The 14,972-nt window shown below is 47.2% G+C and overlaps 3 protein-coding genes and 1 non-coding gene across 4 annotated transcripts; 3 read left to right on the forward strand and 1 right to left on the reverse strand.

Moving 5' to 3' along the window:
- The first annotated feature begins 135 nt into the window (after positions 1-135).
- On the forward strand, positions 136-3,595 carry LOC135820379 (mediator of RNA polymerase II transcription subunit 18-like). Its single transcript, XM_065333620.1, has 5 exons — positions 136-610; positions 999-1,077; positions 1,587-1,670; positions 2,329-2,375; positions 2,606-3,595. Exons 1-5 carry the CDS (start codon positions 246-248, stop codon positions 2,631-2,633), a joined length of 603 nt encoding a protein of 200 aa, XP_065189692.1. The 5' UTR covers positions 136-245; the 3' UTR covers positions 2,634-3,595.
- LOC135820362 (uncharacterized protein F13E9.13, mitochondrial-like) lies at positions 3,175-9,549 on the reverse strand. Its single transcript, XM_065333619.1, has 5 exons — positions 9,354-9,549; positions 8,280-8,362; positions 7,731-7,888; positions 5,178-5,357; positions 3,175-4,152 (listed from the first exon to the last, which is right to left on the reverse strand). Exons 1-5 carry the CDS (start codon positions 9,430-9,432, stop codon positions 3,834-3,836), a joined length of 819 nt encoding a protein of 272 aa, XP_065189691.1. The 5' UTR covers positions 9,433-9,549; the 3' UTR covers positions 3,175-3,833.
- LOC135807801 (U4 spliceosomal RNA) lies at positions 4,687-4,826 on the forward strand. Its single transcript, XR_010552056.1, has one exon. It is a non-coding gene; the product is annotated as a U4 spliceosomal RNA (small nuclear RNA).
- Positions 9,550-9,777: 228 nt separating the features above from the next.
- Positions 9,778-14,469, forward strand: LOC135820395 (transforming growth factor-beta receptor-associated protein 1 homolog). Its single transcript, XM_065333621.1, has 2 exons — positions 9,778-12,529; positions 13,540-14,469. Exons 1-2 carry the CDS (start codon positions 10,044-10,046, stop codon positions 13,685-13,687), a joined length of 2,634 nt encoding a protein of 877 aa, XP_065189693.1. The 5' UTR covers positions 9,778-10,043; the 3' UTR covers positions 13,688-14,469.
- Positions 14,470-14,972: the final 503 nt, after the last annotated feature.

Below are 14,972 nucleotides of genomic sequence, written 5' to 3' on the forward strand. Positions count from 1 at the left end.
CTAGGGAGTCGTAAAAAGTATTTTACGACTCCCTGGTGTGTAGCGTTTGGATGCACTTTTTCGTTGCCAATGGCAATGTCGTAAGGGACTGTCCCTACAACGATTGGTGCACGAACTGCGAAAACATCTTCCCATCAAGGGAGTCAAATTTCGAAAAAAATTAGAAACAAAGCAGTCAGGAAGAGGGTTATTATTGGACTGGGACTGGAGCTATCACTGCCAACGCTGGTGCTAAGAGAAGGAACATGACCGACCAACGCTATGAGTACTTGCTGCAGGGCAGCGTTTCCGAAGATGTCCTGCCACAGCTCGTCACAAGACTGCGCTGCATAACAGATCAGACGTTTGAGGGTGGAAACGACATCCTGGTGCATGAGCGTATCTATATGCTCAAGGGGACTGGTTCAGCCAGCGTCACCGTGTACTGTCGAAGATCACTTCAGGAAGATCCGCCTGTATTTGAACTGCGGTACCTGGGTGTTCCGGAGACTACAACAGGACAGTCTGGTCAGGGCCAGGGATCAGCACGGAAACCAGTGAGCATGCGAAGCTGTGCCATTAGTTCTGTGGATAGCAACTGCTTCAAGTTCCTAGAAGACTTGGGATTTCGGTGAGTCCACGGCCAACCACACCATTCCACCACCATGCGGACACACACACACACACGTACACACACACGGGAAAAGACTAAGGATTCAGGATTCACGATTTGCAAGATATGTCTGCTACTAGCAACACCCCAGGCTGCTACAGGCTGAATGGGCACCACTCCACTTTAGCCTAGGCCTGCGCTTATGCACTTATGGTGTGTTTTGGGGGGGGGGGGGGAGGCATGGCACATGGTGTGCTACTTTTAACCCATGGCGCTATTGTTTTCCACCCGAATCCAACCACTTTGCCCCCCCCCCCCCCCCCGCCCTCTCTCTCTCTCTCTTCTATACGTTGGAAGCACAGTTCAAAATTCTTGAAAGGCATTCCTTGATGTTTTTTTTCGGCAGGAAATGCAATGAGCATGTCTTAAAAGGCTACTACTTCCTGAAGAACAATGTAGGCGTCTCTGTCGTACAAGTCTACACGGTGAGTACATGTGTGATGAGTAATCACTACCGTATTATTCGTCAATTTTGAGAGAATGGAAAAAAGTTTGTTCTATGGTGTCATACGCCACTGCAGGACCAGCATGTGTGCATTACGTATACCGTATATTCTCTATTATAAGCACAGGTCTCCATTACTAGCACACTGTGAGCACCTTTCGAAACATTATAAGCACGGTCTCTATTATTAGCACGGTCTTGGTGGAAATCAATGCGGCATGCATGATATCTAGCATGTATTTCTTCTTGCCCTGTATGGATGTATTGGTTGAAAAAACATAAGCACGGTCTCCAATATAAGCGCGGTCTCCAATATAAGCACGGGGTAGAGGGGTGTTGAAAAAATATAAGCACGGCGCTTATAATAGAGAATATACGGTAACTAATTGTGGTGTGTCGTGAGTTCAAAGTTTGGCATAGAACGCATCTTGAAGTACTGGTGTTGTGTTGGCCTATTGTCTTTCGGGCGTTTTGTCTGATTTCTTGCAGTTGGATGCGGCCGGCAAACAAAGTGCTGCCCCTGTATCTGCTTCCAGCTTGGTGACCGCACGCTTGATAGCAGGCTCTGGATCGGTGAGAATATCTGTGTGCAAACTGTGTCTGTGGTTCTGAGTGGCTGCATTTCTACCACTGGTCTCACTGCTCACTTTTATTTTGCTCAATCTACATTTGGCATGCTGTCACCTCACCAAGCCTGCCTTGTATCTCTCTAGATATTCAGTGTCTGCTCCAGAGCCGGGTGAGCCGGGTAATCGACCCGGTTGGGCGGCGCTTGGACCCGGTTGAAAATATAGTACCGGGTCACCTGTGACCCGGTTGGTACTTTACACTTTCGAACTTTGAAAGAACTGACTACATGGCTTGTATGTGTCAGATACTTCTTCTTTCGTAATTTTCTAATTATTGTCCTCTCTTTTCTAAATGCGGCTTATCCATTCGCCTTTATATCATTGGGCCTAGTTCCCGTTTATTGTCCGAATTAAAATAAACCAACCAACCAGTCAAAGCATGTGACTCGGCTGGTGAGACAGCGCCAGATACATGTGTACCCGGCTCCGACCTGGTTGAAATGGTTGCGCCAGGTACACGTGTACCCGGCTGTCCTACAATCCTAGAGCAGACACTGACATTACATTCCGAAATGTGTACACTTTAGTCTGTAACTCTGGATCATGCGCAGGGTTCTAATTTAAATCTGACCCACCTTGTGTTTGTGCCTATCTTTCTCCAGGTCTCAGCCATTGACCTTTTATGGTCCGTTGCCGATATGCTGAAACCGTATCCTTTGAGACTTCTCCAGCCAGCTCTCTGTATCTTCTCTCTCTCTCTCTCTCTCTCTCTCATTTTGATCGGGGTGTTTGGGCACAAGTGCGTGTGTGGTGGCGGTGGAGTTGCGATACTCCTGCCCTGTGTAATGGAAATGTGTGCTTTCCTTTTGACTGTTTTCCCTGTCGGCTAACTGACCAAGTAGTTGTCCTTGTATTGCTCCTTGACTACTGCATGTTCAGACTTGTCGCACTGGCCAAGGCATCCTAGAAGATAGTAGTGGAACGGTGCTTGCATGCTTCTTCTGCATGCACTCCGTGCCATCATCATGTTCAGGTTTGATGGCATCACCAGAGTGTGTCTGTATGTGGCGTAATCGCCCATCACTACTACTCCGCTCAGAACTGAAGTCTGGTGCCGCGAAAATGCCACCAAGCAGCAGCGCGCTCTAGAAGAACACTACAGCAGCAGGATGTGCCGGGAATGGCTGCATGGTTCGCAAGCCCAACAGGGCTAGAAGTTACGTTGTTCATTTTCCAAGTGCCGGCTGTCTTGGCCCCTCGTGCACAGTGTGCTACGACACATGCTAATTCAACTACCAAGGAGAACACCCTGCGTTCTGTTACAATCAGTGCTTGCATCAGCATGACCGTCCTTGTGATATCATCGTGGCACAATGCCATTTCCGTACCGTAGTACTACAGAGCGAGTACATCGGCTTGTATGTCAGGAGTACAGAATTACCTCCTCTGACTTAAACTCGTCTGGCAGCATGAGCAAAGCAACCCCCTACCAGCATGATATGGACACATGAACCAGCCTTGAGGTAGGCTTCCAAAGTATGAAATTATCATGGAACTTTTTAATATGATATGCCAGGGCATCCAAAAATAAGTCAAACTTGAGTACACATAGAGTACAGTTTTAGTCTTTTACGTTTTAGAATTAGATGTAGTTTCATGGTGCTTATACATGTAATGTTCATGTCATTTTTTATCATTTGAACGTTTTTTCAGTACAAGTACAAAATTATCAGTGCCTCAAATTCTTATAAGTGGATTCGAATTGGATGGATATGTACGTACACTGCGAATGGCAGCTACAGTACACATTGTTATGATCATGATTATTGTGTTCATTCTCGTCTCGTCCACGGTATCTCAGGTAAAGATCCTTGGGTCACTGAGGCAGTGGAACCAGTCAATCCCGATCCTGATGATTTGTAAATCTCACACTGGATGCTTGCCATTAATGCATTCCCTCAGAACACAGCCAGTGCTATCCGTATGCCCTGTCTTGCCAGGTGTCTCTCTCACTTCCATGTTCACGGGGCGGCTTGCTGCATGCCCTGAGCAATGGCAGTGGCTGCTGGTCCCTTGCGTGTCCGGCAGTCGCATACATGGGGGCGGCAGTGGAAGTAGCTCCACATCAATCTGCTTGGCTTGACGTATTTTATCATTACATACGCTTTCATCTGCTAGTGCGCACAGCATCAACCAATCGGCGCACTCTATCTTCGCACACTGGCTCCTTCCAGTTTCCCCCGACTTTGAAATGCGAGCCAACGATAAATGCCTGTGCCGAAGAGAAGTCTGTGAAGTTGCTGTCCGTGATGCCCGAGCCGATAATGACTGGCAGGGTTGGGCATGCAGCCTGTACTGACTTGAGATCGCCTGCACTGGCAGCGTGGCCAGTTGCCGAGCCCGTCAAGATGACACCGTCGCTATGAAAGAACTCGGCTGCGTGGGCTGTATCTGCGACGGAGACATCCTGAGTGACTGTGTGTGAGCTGTGGTGCAGATACACATGGACGTAACACAACACAACAATGTACATTTTGTATGGCTACTAGGATGTTGAAAAAGTAGTGCATATAGCACGAAAGGGTATTGCAGTCAGAGTGCATTCCCAAACAAGCCCTCCATTTGTAACAGACAAGCGCTACGTTACCATAATTATTTAAATATTTTTAATGTGTGATATAGCCGAGGGATGCCATGGCAACGCACGGAAATTTACACATGAATCACTAAAAAAAGTAAAAATCAATGTGTGAGGAAAAGAGTGTGCATTCCCATGTGTGAATATTAATTGGAAGGTCTGGGGATGAGTACAGTCCAAGCAATGTCGCCATGGCAACGGTACCGGCAACAAAATGTATGTCAAGCATAAAAGGGTGCATAGGTATAGAAAGTAAAATAGGCAGTGTACTAAGTGCAGGGCATACATCCAACACCAACCTCACACATATTTGCCGAGTTCAGAATACAGCCACTCAACATAAATTCACTACATCAACCAAGCAATGGCCAACTGAAAAATCAGCTTTGCGCAGTGGTAGTACCATAGCCAATGAGGTCCAACCGAGGCGTGGTTATTGCTAGTTGAAAACTTTTCCCAATATCCCGCATTGACGACTTGAAATATAGTCGGCTTTGCAATTTTTGAAGGCTCATCCGTGAGCAAATTTATAACAATTATAAAGGAAATAATTTAATTGTTTAAAGTTGAGCACTCTTGTGTTGGGTAGTGCCTTCGTTATTCGTGTTCCGGAGAGCTCACTGACTTGTCAGTTTCAGTACTCTGGGAAAGGTATATTCGGGGCTAGTTTGAAATCAGTACAAACCCATTCTTGTATCCTCATGATTTCATGACGAGGATTGTAGTTTAGCTAGCTACCATATCTTTCCAGGATCTGTGCCACACTTTGCGTACACGAAAATTGGGGAGGAGTGGATGCAGCATATACCCAGCGGGGTTCTGTAGATATAACGTTACAGGAGTTGTAAATGACGATTCAGTATTGTCTCTTACCTATGCTTCTTCTTGATGTCGCAGAACACCATAATATTCTCAGCATCAATAGATCGGCGATAGCGTAACAGTTCTCCTGCATCTGCGTCCATCCAGCCCTCATCGGCGACGTGAGAAAACACAAAGCCTTCAGCTCGCACAAACTGCAAGTTTGCTGCTTTTGCCACTGCCAGCGCTTCTCTATGGAGAAAAGAAGAATGGAGGGGTCAGTGGAAGTGGAAGTGGAAAGAATAGCAGCTCGCTGCCGGCCATGTATGCATAGACTTACACAGGCTCATTAGATCCCGGTCTAGCAACACATGGACAGGTAGTGTGAGCTCCGACAGGGGACTCTGGTGTGTTAGCAAGCTATACAGTAACTCGGTTTTTGCTTAAGTTGCTGCTTTCCGACATGGCCGTAGAAATTTAACAAATGATGCAAAGCGAACATTCTACTTGTCTATTATTCAGTCTACCCTAGACTATGCCAGTAATGCTTACCTACATTGTTTAAGCACAACTCTGTACAATAGGATTGTGACCGTTAGTCACATAGCAATGAAGAGAGTGTTTGGACTCGATCGTACCACGCCCACTGAACTAGTTCTTCGCTTATATCACCTCTATTCTTTGGAACAACGTATTAGCCTCAAGCTCTATGTTTTTGTGTACCGCTGCTTGGCCCAGCATCTTGCTAGTCCTCTTCTTCAGTCTTTGTACCAGCTTCGGGCAACTGCACCTGGTCACCAGGCATGCACCCGGGGCAAGGCACAAGGAGCCTTAGTTCTCCCACTCGTTTATACGCAGTATGGCATGCGCTCTATTTCTTTTCTGGCGGCATGCAGGTGGAACTCTCTTCCAGCTGACTGTCGACAGGCCCACTCTCTTGCTCTGTTCATTAATATGGTTAAACTTCACCTAGGGTTCCCAGTAAAAAGGCAGTCGCCTGTTGGGACTCCCCTAGTAAAACGAGAGAGCTTGGAAGCTCAGGGCCCTGCGCTATGCTTTGTTTCCTAGCTCATCGTGCATGTTGTTAGAACTGATGGAAATGCTTTTTCCTTTGATTAGCTACATCATTGTATTGCAAAAACGTTTCAATGAGTTACTGAAGTAACGTCTTCTGCATAGCTATGGGACCGACGCTGACTCTGCCGATCACGGGCGTTCTTCTTCTTATTATTATTATACTGACGGCAACTAACATCCATTCTGATTGCATTTACTCGTCTCCCTACTTCGTATTTATTTCCAGAAAATCTCCCCATACAGCAGGGAGTCGTTTACATGATACAACTCCCTGCTATACATCTACATGACTGTATATACGTTATATTTATTATGCTATCGGCCTACATGCGATTCTCGGGCTGGTCGACAGGCCGCCCAGCCAGCCTGCTAGTGGGATCTCGGCCTCCCACACAAATCCACACAAAATGTTACAGCACTGAATGCATTCCCGCGATACACTTCGCATATATACTCATTCTCTTGATGGTACCGTACTCTTGATGGTAGGGGACAGGTACGGGATAGCGCCAGGCATGTCGATGGCACAAACAAACAAAAATATTGTGACCAGCTGTCTTTGCTGGTACGGTACGGTACGGGACAAATACGGGATAGCGCCAGGCGTGACACAAACAAACAAACAAACAAACAAACACCAAATTAAAGCTGTGTGGACCCTGGCTAGCGCCAGACGTTACTGAAGTAACGTCTTCTGCATAGCTACGGGAATAATAAAAACTACTACTACTACAGTACTGCCGGGTGCCGAAGAACTGGGGAGCCGGCCTCCTAGCCTGGGTCGTTCATATTTTCACGTACTACAGCACAGTTGAGTCACCGTGTATATATGGTATGCTGTGCTTGGTGAAATTCTAGCCTGTTCGTTCTTCGGTACTCGGTGGAAATTTTACTGCGTCATTCGTTGGCAGAATTATGATGAAGTGTGTGTGCTTTCCCGCGCTTGTTTCATAGATACGGTGAGAGTTCATCATGTTCAAGACACTTTGATCTATCACCTGTTGTTCTGCTACCGTAGCTGTAATGTACAAATAGTTTGTACTTTGACCTCTGGCTACGCATGATGGCATCAGTGAGCCAAACCGCCGCTAAAGACTGGTGTCATAAAAAAATTCCGCCATGGGCTGGGGGATCGGTGAGTTGCACACTCTTGGTTATGCTTTTACCTGTCTTCTCTGCTAGTTCTCTCAAATCAAAACTACAATTGTCTTTCTGACAAAATGGACAGTCAGGCCAAAGCTTACTAGTCACTCCGACATGCTTCCTACCAACGTCTTAGTTAGTTGAGACATAAATTGATGAAAGACGGAAAGTGACTTCTCCTCCAGGTGATACTGGCCAGAAATAAAGTAGACGAAATCGCAAGTGACATGATCAGATTGATCGTGCCATAATCACCTCATTCGTATGTGAAACTTCACAGTGCCATTGCCAACATGCACTTCTTTTCTTCAAGAACAATAAATAACCAGGCTCTGCCACTACCCTACACTGGTGGTTGCAAAATTGACAACAATAGTGTCAATGTGAGAAGCAGGCGGTACGCACCTGTTTGCACCTGCTAAAATCTGAATCCCGCACGGCATCGACGCGGGAACTATCTGCCGTACTGCACAACAAGCGGCGGCCATGGCGGCCGTTGTCTCTGGGCCTACTGAGCGCCGAAGGTACGGCAGGTCATGCATGTTTTCCACCAAAATGGCATCCTGCAGTAGGTAAAGTGTCAACAAAAAATGCAGGACACAACACACCCTGTACCAAATCTATATGACTGTAGTGTAGTGTATTGAAGAAGGCTACTAAGGCACACAATGTACTTGATGTAGCCACTTCCAGTGTACTAGTAACTTCCAGGCAATATGCTAGCTCCAGATACACACACATTCGAAGGCTCGTGCGTATAAAACTGCAACAGTTACTGATCAAAATCAACTAGCTTCTTCAACCCCCCCCCCCCCCCCCCCCCCCCGGAGTGCTTACAAAAATTAATACCAAATAGCAACACAGCCTGTGAGATTGGATAGCTCGTAACACAACTGTGTGTTTGTAGCTGCACCGAGAGACAGTATGACATACAACATGCTCAAAGTAACTCACCACTCCACATCGTCCATATAACTCAGCTTCACGTTGGACAGTGTCAATGACGCTACAGAAAGATCCGTTGAACTTAGGCGCACCTATGCCACCAGAACGACAAGCACAGTGCTGCTCAGTGACATCAGATCAAGCGAGTCAATACCACGCCGGGCAGCGCTGTGCAGCCCTAGACCTGCAAACACTGGGATGTGTACAGGTACAGGATGGGATGGCTGAGCCGCCACGCACAGACGGGGCATCCTGTGCCTGGTAAAATTCTAGCCTGTTCGTTCTTCGGCACCCGACACTGGGCCAACAGTACTGTAGTGATAGTCAGGTATTACGAGCTCGTACAAGAGAGCTTGTGATCTTACACCCTCACTTTGTTGGCTATGCTTGCAGATTTGTACCTTATTATCTATAAATAATACTGTAAGCCCCATCCCCCACTTGCAGGCAAAATATCACATTCCGGAGTGTATTTGTATGGACGATAATGAACGCTCAGGCATACAAGACAACACACGACCTAAAATGGTCTCTCGGCTACAACTAATATTTACTTGTAAACATAAAACAGATCAATATCCAAATTTTGTGCTCGGCCCACCTTCCGTAATGGTAATTCATGGCCTCTTTTTGAGCAATGAATGTGGAACTATACAGCGGAAAATAGTTCAAAATGCACTTTCTTTAATAATGCGGGCCTTAGATAAAGTTTAGCAATTAGCGGTGCAAGGCCCACACCAAAAAAATGGCACCATATTTTCTGCGGCAAACACACAATATATCGGTGTGGCCTTTTAAAAGCTTGGTTTAGGAAACGAGCGTTAGCAATGGAGCCCAAGCCACATTTGTTTGCTGTTCAGCACAAACAAATTCGAAATCATGTTCGTGAAATCCTGAGACACTCCTTATCTACAAAGAAAGTATTTTTTTTGTCTCAGTTTAGTAGGAAAATTCAAACCTGAAAAGATTTGGGTGCAATATTTTTGGAAAAGAATAATTCCAATTGACAATTGCAGTTTTAAGATGCCAATGAACAGAATCAGCTGAACAGACAATTGCAATTTTAATTTTAATTTTTCTCACCTGGCAGAGCAGGTACATGGATCATTCCGATAATGTTGGCAGTGGGCCTAGTAAATATCTTGGAGAAAAGTGAAGCCATGGTGCTAGAGAAAAGCAACGAAATTCACGTAATCATTCAACGACGATAGAATTATGTTATTGACTGTACCAGCAGCAGGGAATTGTTTCGACTCTTGGTCGATATGGTCAGTTTTGAGGCATCAGCCTGTTCGATTTTCGGTTCCTCAATTCCTGAACATGACACTGAGTCGAGTCTAGTCTGTCAAACCAGCTAGCTGTGGAGTTTACACATTTCGTTGCCTTTGACAACAGCAGAAATGGCGAAGCGTGGGGACTCTCATTCTCAAGTCGATCCAACGACGCGACCGCGTATGATCTGCATGCATGATGTCTCTGTGTGACAAAACAAAACTAAAAAGAGTGATAAACAAAATCCGCGATGACGGTGTGTGTCCACATCTGCGTGAGTTTTGTATTGTCGGAGGAGCCATCTGCTTTCCTTGCTGGAGCAACAGGATTGATTTGTAAAAGGATCCACCCATCGTGTTGTGGGTGGCGGAGGTGGAACACTTCAACAGCAGATACGTGAATTTGGAGGCTCCCTGTGAGCTGCCTTATTTGATCAAGTTTTTAGCATGGATGGATACCACAATGATTGTATAGTTTGTAGCTGAAAATTGATCATTCACTATGAGCTTCAGAGCTTTCGAGCTCGTTCCTGTTGTGGAGCGTCTCCCATCGGATCGGTCCAAAGTGGAATGCTTTGAATCGTTTGAAGAGAATCTCTACATCGGCACTTCGGATTGCTGTGTAATTTACTATGTGATTCTGCAAGGTGTGTCTCCCACTGGGAAGATCACGTTTCAATGTCAGCACAAGAAATCAAGGCAACTGAGCTTCAAAAAGCCGATTGAGAAGATTATAGTCGCCCGCGCCTTGTCGAGGCTGCTGGTGCTTTGTGATGGAACTATGGTAGTGCTGAACTCTTCAACTTTAGACGTCATCCCAATGAACGTCAAACAGCTGAAATCCATCTCCGACATGTGCCCGAACGAGAGCTTAGATGAGAGTGCACATCTGTCATTCGAAGTGAGCTTCTCATTTAGCAAGCGCAAGTTTGTGTCTGTGTACACGCTGACGGAAGATCGACTGATCATCAACAAGGAGCTCGCTGTTCCAGAGGCCATTGCAAAGCTACGGCGTGATGGACAGACCATCTGCATGGCAAGCAGCTCACTGTTCTACTTGCTGGATATTGATAGTGGACACTGTCAATCATTCTTTCCTCTCGATTGTGAGGTGGAGGCGGCGTTTATCCAGCGAATTGGCTCCGGCGAGTTCCTGCTGCGTGCCTCCGACCTTGGCGTCTTTACAGATAGGCGAGGCGAGGCCAAGCGTGCGCCATTGAGTCTACTAGGCAAGCCGTTCGAAGTGGCCTATCACTTCCCCTATGTACTAGCTCTATCCTACGATCAAGTTCATGTGTACAGTGTGCTGACGGAGGAGCACAAACAGACGATTGCCTTCCAAGGTGGCTGCACGCTGGGCAGCTTTGGCAAGCGTGTCCTGATTGCCTCGCACCGCCAGGTCTACTGCTTGGCCATGATTGAACTGGAGCAGCAGGTGCAGCATCTCTTCTCACAGGCTCATGTCACCGAGGCGTTGTTCCTGGCGCAGGTCTCGCTGCTCGGAGACGGCTCAGCGACAACATCCAACAAGAAGAACGAGAGACAGCTGAAGCGCTATCAGCAGCAAGCTGGCTTTGCCTTCCTGTCACAGCTTCAGTTTGAAGAAGCAGCCGAGCAATTCCACGAATCCGGCTTGGATTACCGGGAGCTCCTGGCACTGTTTCCTAACCTGTTATCAAAGTCATCCGACTTCCGGTCTCAGGCAACAGAAATGGGTCTTCATCGGTTCACTGATGCTAGTACAATGGTCAGTGGTGATGTGAAGAAGCTGCAGCAACTCCAGGAGTTTGTTGTGTCCTTCTTGGAGGACATTCGCATGACGCAAGCAGTGCACGGCAAGAGAGACGACTTGGACACTGCTCTTCTCAAGCTTTTCGCCATGGCAAACTCCAAGCAGCTGCTGGCATTCATCGGCGGAGAGAACACAGCTAGAGTAGATGAGAGCATTGAGACGCTGACGGAACACAAGCGCTACCATGCCCTTGGTCTGTTCTACTGTTTTCACAACATGCCGGAGAAAGCTTTGGAGACATGGGTGCAGCTGAATGATGGCAAGCTGGTCGACCCAGCACATCCTGGAATGGAATATGTCGTGGAGTTCCTGGCTAGTCTAACTGATCATCACCTGGTTGGAAAGTTCGCTGTGTGGGCGCTTGACAAGGACCAGAACCTGGCGGCAACCATCTTCACACACCGTCCACACAACGAGGCAGTGTCTGAGTTCACCCGGCCCGACTTTGTCTTGGACTACCTCTCCAAGTACTCGGTTGCGTTGCGCATCTACCTGGAGCACCTTGTCTTCACAAAGAAGCTAGAAAAGGAGAAGTATCACACTCACTTGGCTGTCCTCTACTTGGACGAGGTGCTCGACTTGCAGAAAGCCGAGAGCTGTGCCGGTGGTGAGGAGGCAGCTGCATCGGCGGCAGAGAGCCAGCGGCTAAAGGATGCTCGCCATCGCCTATGCCGCATGCTTGAAACATCTAACCTGTACCGAGTGACGCTGCTGCTTGGCAAGATCCAGGACACCAGCCTCTACGCAGAGTCGGCCATTCTTTATGGCAAACTGGAGCAACATGAGAAGGCTCTTCAGCTTCTAGTGCACCGCCTCAAGGACTACGCCGGTGCGCAACGCTACTGCACAATAAACTCCATGGATCGTGATGTGCGGTACCGCCAGCGACTCTTCCTGGCACTATTGACTGTCTACCTGACTCCTGTGGAAGGGCAAGGCCAGCTACTAGTCGTTCAAGCCATGGACTTGCTCAACAGCAGCGAGGCCGAGTTTGACGTTGCCCAAGTTCTCCAGATTCTGCCCGAGACCTGGCCGATCAGCCTGATCTCTAACTTCTTGTCTCGCTCCATCCGCCACTCCATGACACGGGCGCGCTCTAGTCGCTTGCAGCACAGCCTGGCGCGCGGAGAGGCACTCCAGGTCAAGTACCGCTTCATCCGCGATCACTCTAAGCCAATCATCATCACAGAGGACAGGTGAGCACTTTATTGCTGATTTAGTTTGAAAAGTAAAGTCCTTGCAAGAGAAATTCGACCTCAGGACTAAAATAACGTCGGGCGCTACGCGGCCCTAGCACCACACACTATTCATTGTAGTCGAATGCGGCGTTACTTTATTCACGAGGTTGAAATTCTCTGGCTGGAACTGTACACTACTGGGCAGTGTAGTCTGACCCCTGGCTCAAGAACTTTCCAACAAGTTGTCCCTTACTGCACTGCCCATGCACCGAGCAGAGCTTGATTCTAGGTTGACGCCGCATTTATTACGGCACGCTGTCATGTATTGGACTGTTCCTGGTGTGTTGTAGACTTGTAATGCCAGTATTCTGGCTGAAACACGATACTTATACATGATCAGCAGTTGTATTATGTAAGCCTTGTTTGATAAATTAACTTGTTGATCGGTTGACAGCATGTTACAAGGCCTTGTAACATGCTGTCAACCGATCAACATGCTTAGCAGTTGCGCGGACGATCGATAAATGGACCGCCTGCATATCGTCCAACCGGACGAAATGTGCAGCATATATCATCCATGCTGATGAGAAGCGACGATAAAATTGCGACTAGGTGCGAGCCCACTGTCCCTTTCTATCATATCCTGTGATGCTTTTGTGAAGTGCACTGGCTGCGCACTCTTAGGCTGGTTGTGATGCTTGTGCCTGTTACCTCTTCTTGTCCATTTGTTGGCATTCATGAGCCTCTGTGGCGGCATGGAGTCCTGGGCATTTGCTGCTTTGTGTGTGATGTGCTACACATCCTGCTGCCGGTGTGCATGTGTGCATCGGATAAACCGTGATGATCGTGGCGCACGTATGCGAACCAATGCACGCACGCGACCTAGAAATGCGAAATAATTGATGCATAGTGACAGTGTGGCCAGACTAGGTTCACTATTAGCAGGCCATGCGGATAACTAAGGTCACCAACTCTTCTCTTCTTTCCTTCTGTGTTGTTCTTTTCTTGTGCCATCTTGTTGTGATCAGGCAATGTGATTACTGTCAGCGACCGTTCAACGATGCAGCATTTGTCCGCTACCCGAATGGTATTGTGACTCACTTGCACTGCTCGCGCCGTAAGGATTTGTGTCCCGTAACGGGCAAGTGGTTCGGTTCCAATGATCCTCCCTCTTGATAATTGGTGGCTTGCGGCTGCTGCAGTTGCGTACTGACTAGTCCCTCGTGTGTGTGTGTGTGTGTGTGTGTGTGTGTGTGTGTGTGTGTGTGTGTGTGTGTGTGTGAGAGAGAGAGAGAGAGAGAGAGAGAGAGAGAGAGAGAGAGTGAGTGAGTGAGTGTGTGTGTGTGTGTGTGACTGAGGGTGTGTGTGTGTGTGTTTGTGTGTGTGTGTGTGTTTGTGATGTGCGTCTTGTGTGCGTCAGAATATATTTTTTCACTATTCCTACGTCTTTGTGAGCTGCATGCTGGTCATGTACATTTTGGTTTCAGTACCGCCTGTGTATGTCTGTTCACATTTATTTTTAGCATATGGAAATCTTATCTACGCTAGAAGAAGTCTCTTCCTTCTTCCGGCCTGTTTCTGCATTTAAAATTGAAATTGCCGTTGCCTTTGACCAATTTGAGCCCTTTAGACGTTGTCGAAAGTTCCCTTACATTCTGCACTGTATACTGTGGTTATACGCTAGAAGATTAATTTTTCACCCCGAGCAAGAATCCTTTACCGAGTATCACCCTGGGCTTTACGAAATGGCTTCTCGAGTCTGTTCTTGCAAGCCTTGGCCCTTTGAATACCATACTGATCTTCACCACTATCTGTATCAACAGCTATTTTTTACGCATCAAATGCCAACGGCCACAGAGTAGAGTCTACCACTGATAAGTATCATGAGTATAGCATGAGAATAATTATGATGATTGAAGAGTCTAAGTTGTTTGATCCATTTTGCACGAGTAGCTCGCCTTGGGTGTGTTTTGTGGACACCGGCCGCCTAGCATTCAACTGCAGTGCATGAGGATTGTATTATTGCAAGTCGAGAGGAAACGCAGCCAACTGCAGTGAAACTTCAGTGTAACGTAACCATGGTAACCTGGATGTACATGTACTAACTACTGAGTACAGTTTTCGAGGACCCACCTAATGCGATACTAACTGTTATTCACTACAATTGTTGTAAGCCTCAACTGTGAAGTTATGATGATAGAACAGTTCTGTCGCCTGGCACACGGGTGTACTAGTATTCATTTCACGTGGAAGCAGAGTCATTAAATGGCAGTATTTTTACGACTCCCTGCATGGAAGCAACGCGTGTGATTTTTTGGTCTGGCCATTTTTGTGGTGGATGGGTTTGATCAGGCCATTATAGACCTCTATACGAATGCAACTCTCTGCTCTGGTCTACTTCAAGTCTCATGTGAACTTTATTTTTAAACAGATTTGCAGGGGCCTAGCCCTTGGATCGAGG

The sequence above is a fragment of the Sycon ciliatum genome, chromosome 1 (genome assembly GCF_964019385.1).
Source record: "Sycon ciliatum chromosome 1, ocSycCili1.1, whole genome shotgun sequence".
NCBI lineage: Eukaryota > Metazoa > Porifera > Calcarea > Leucosolenida > Sycettidae > Sycon > Sycon ciliatum.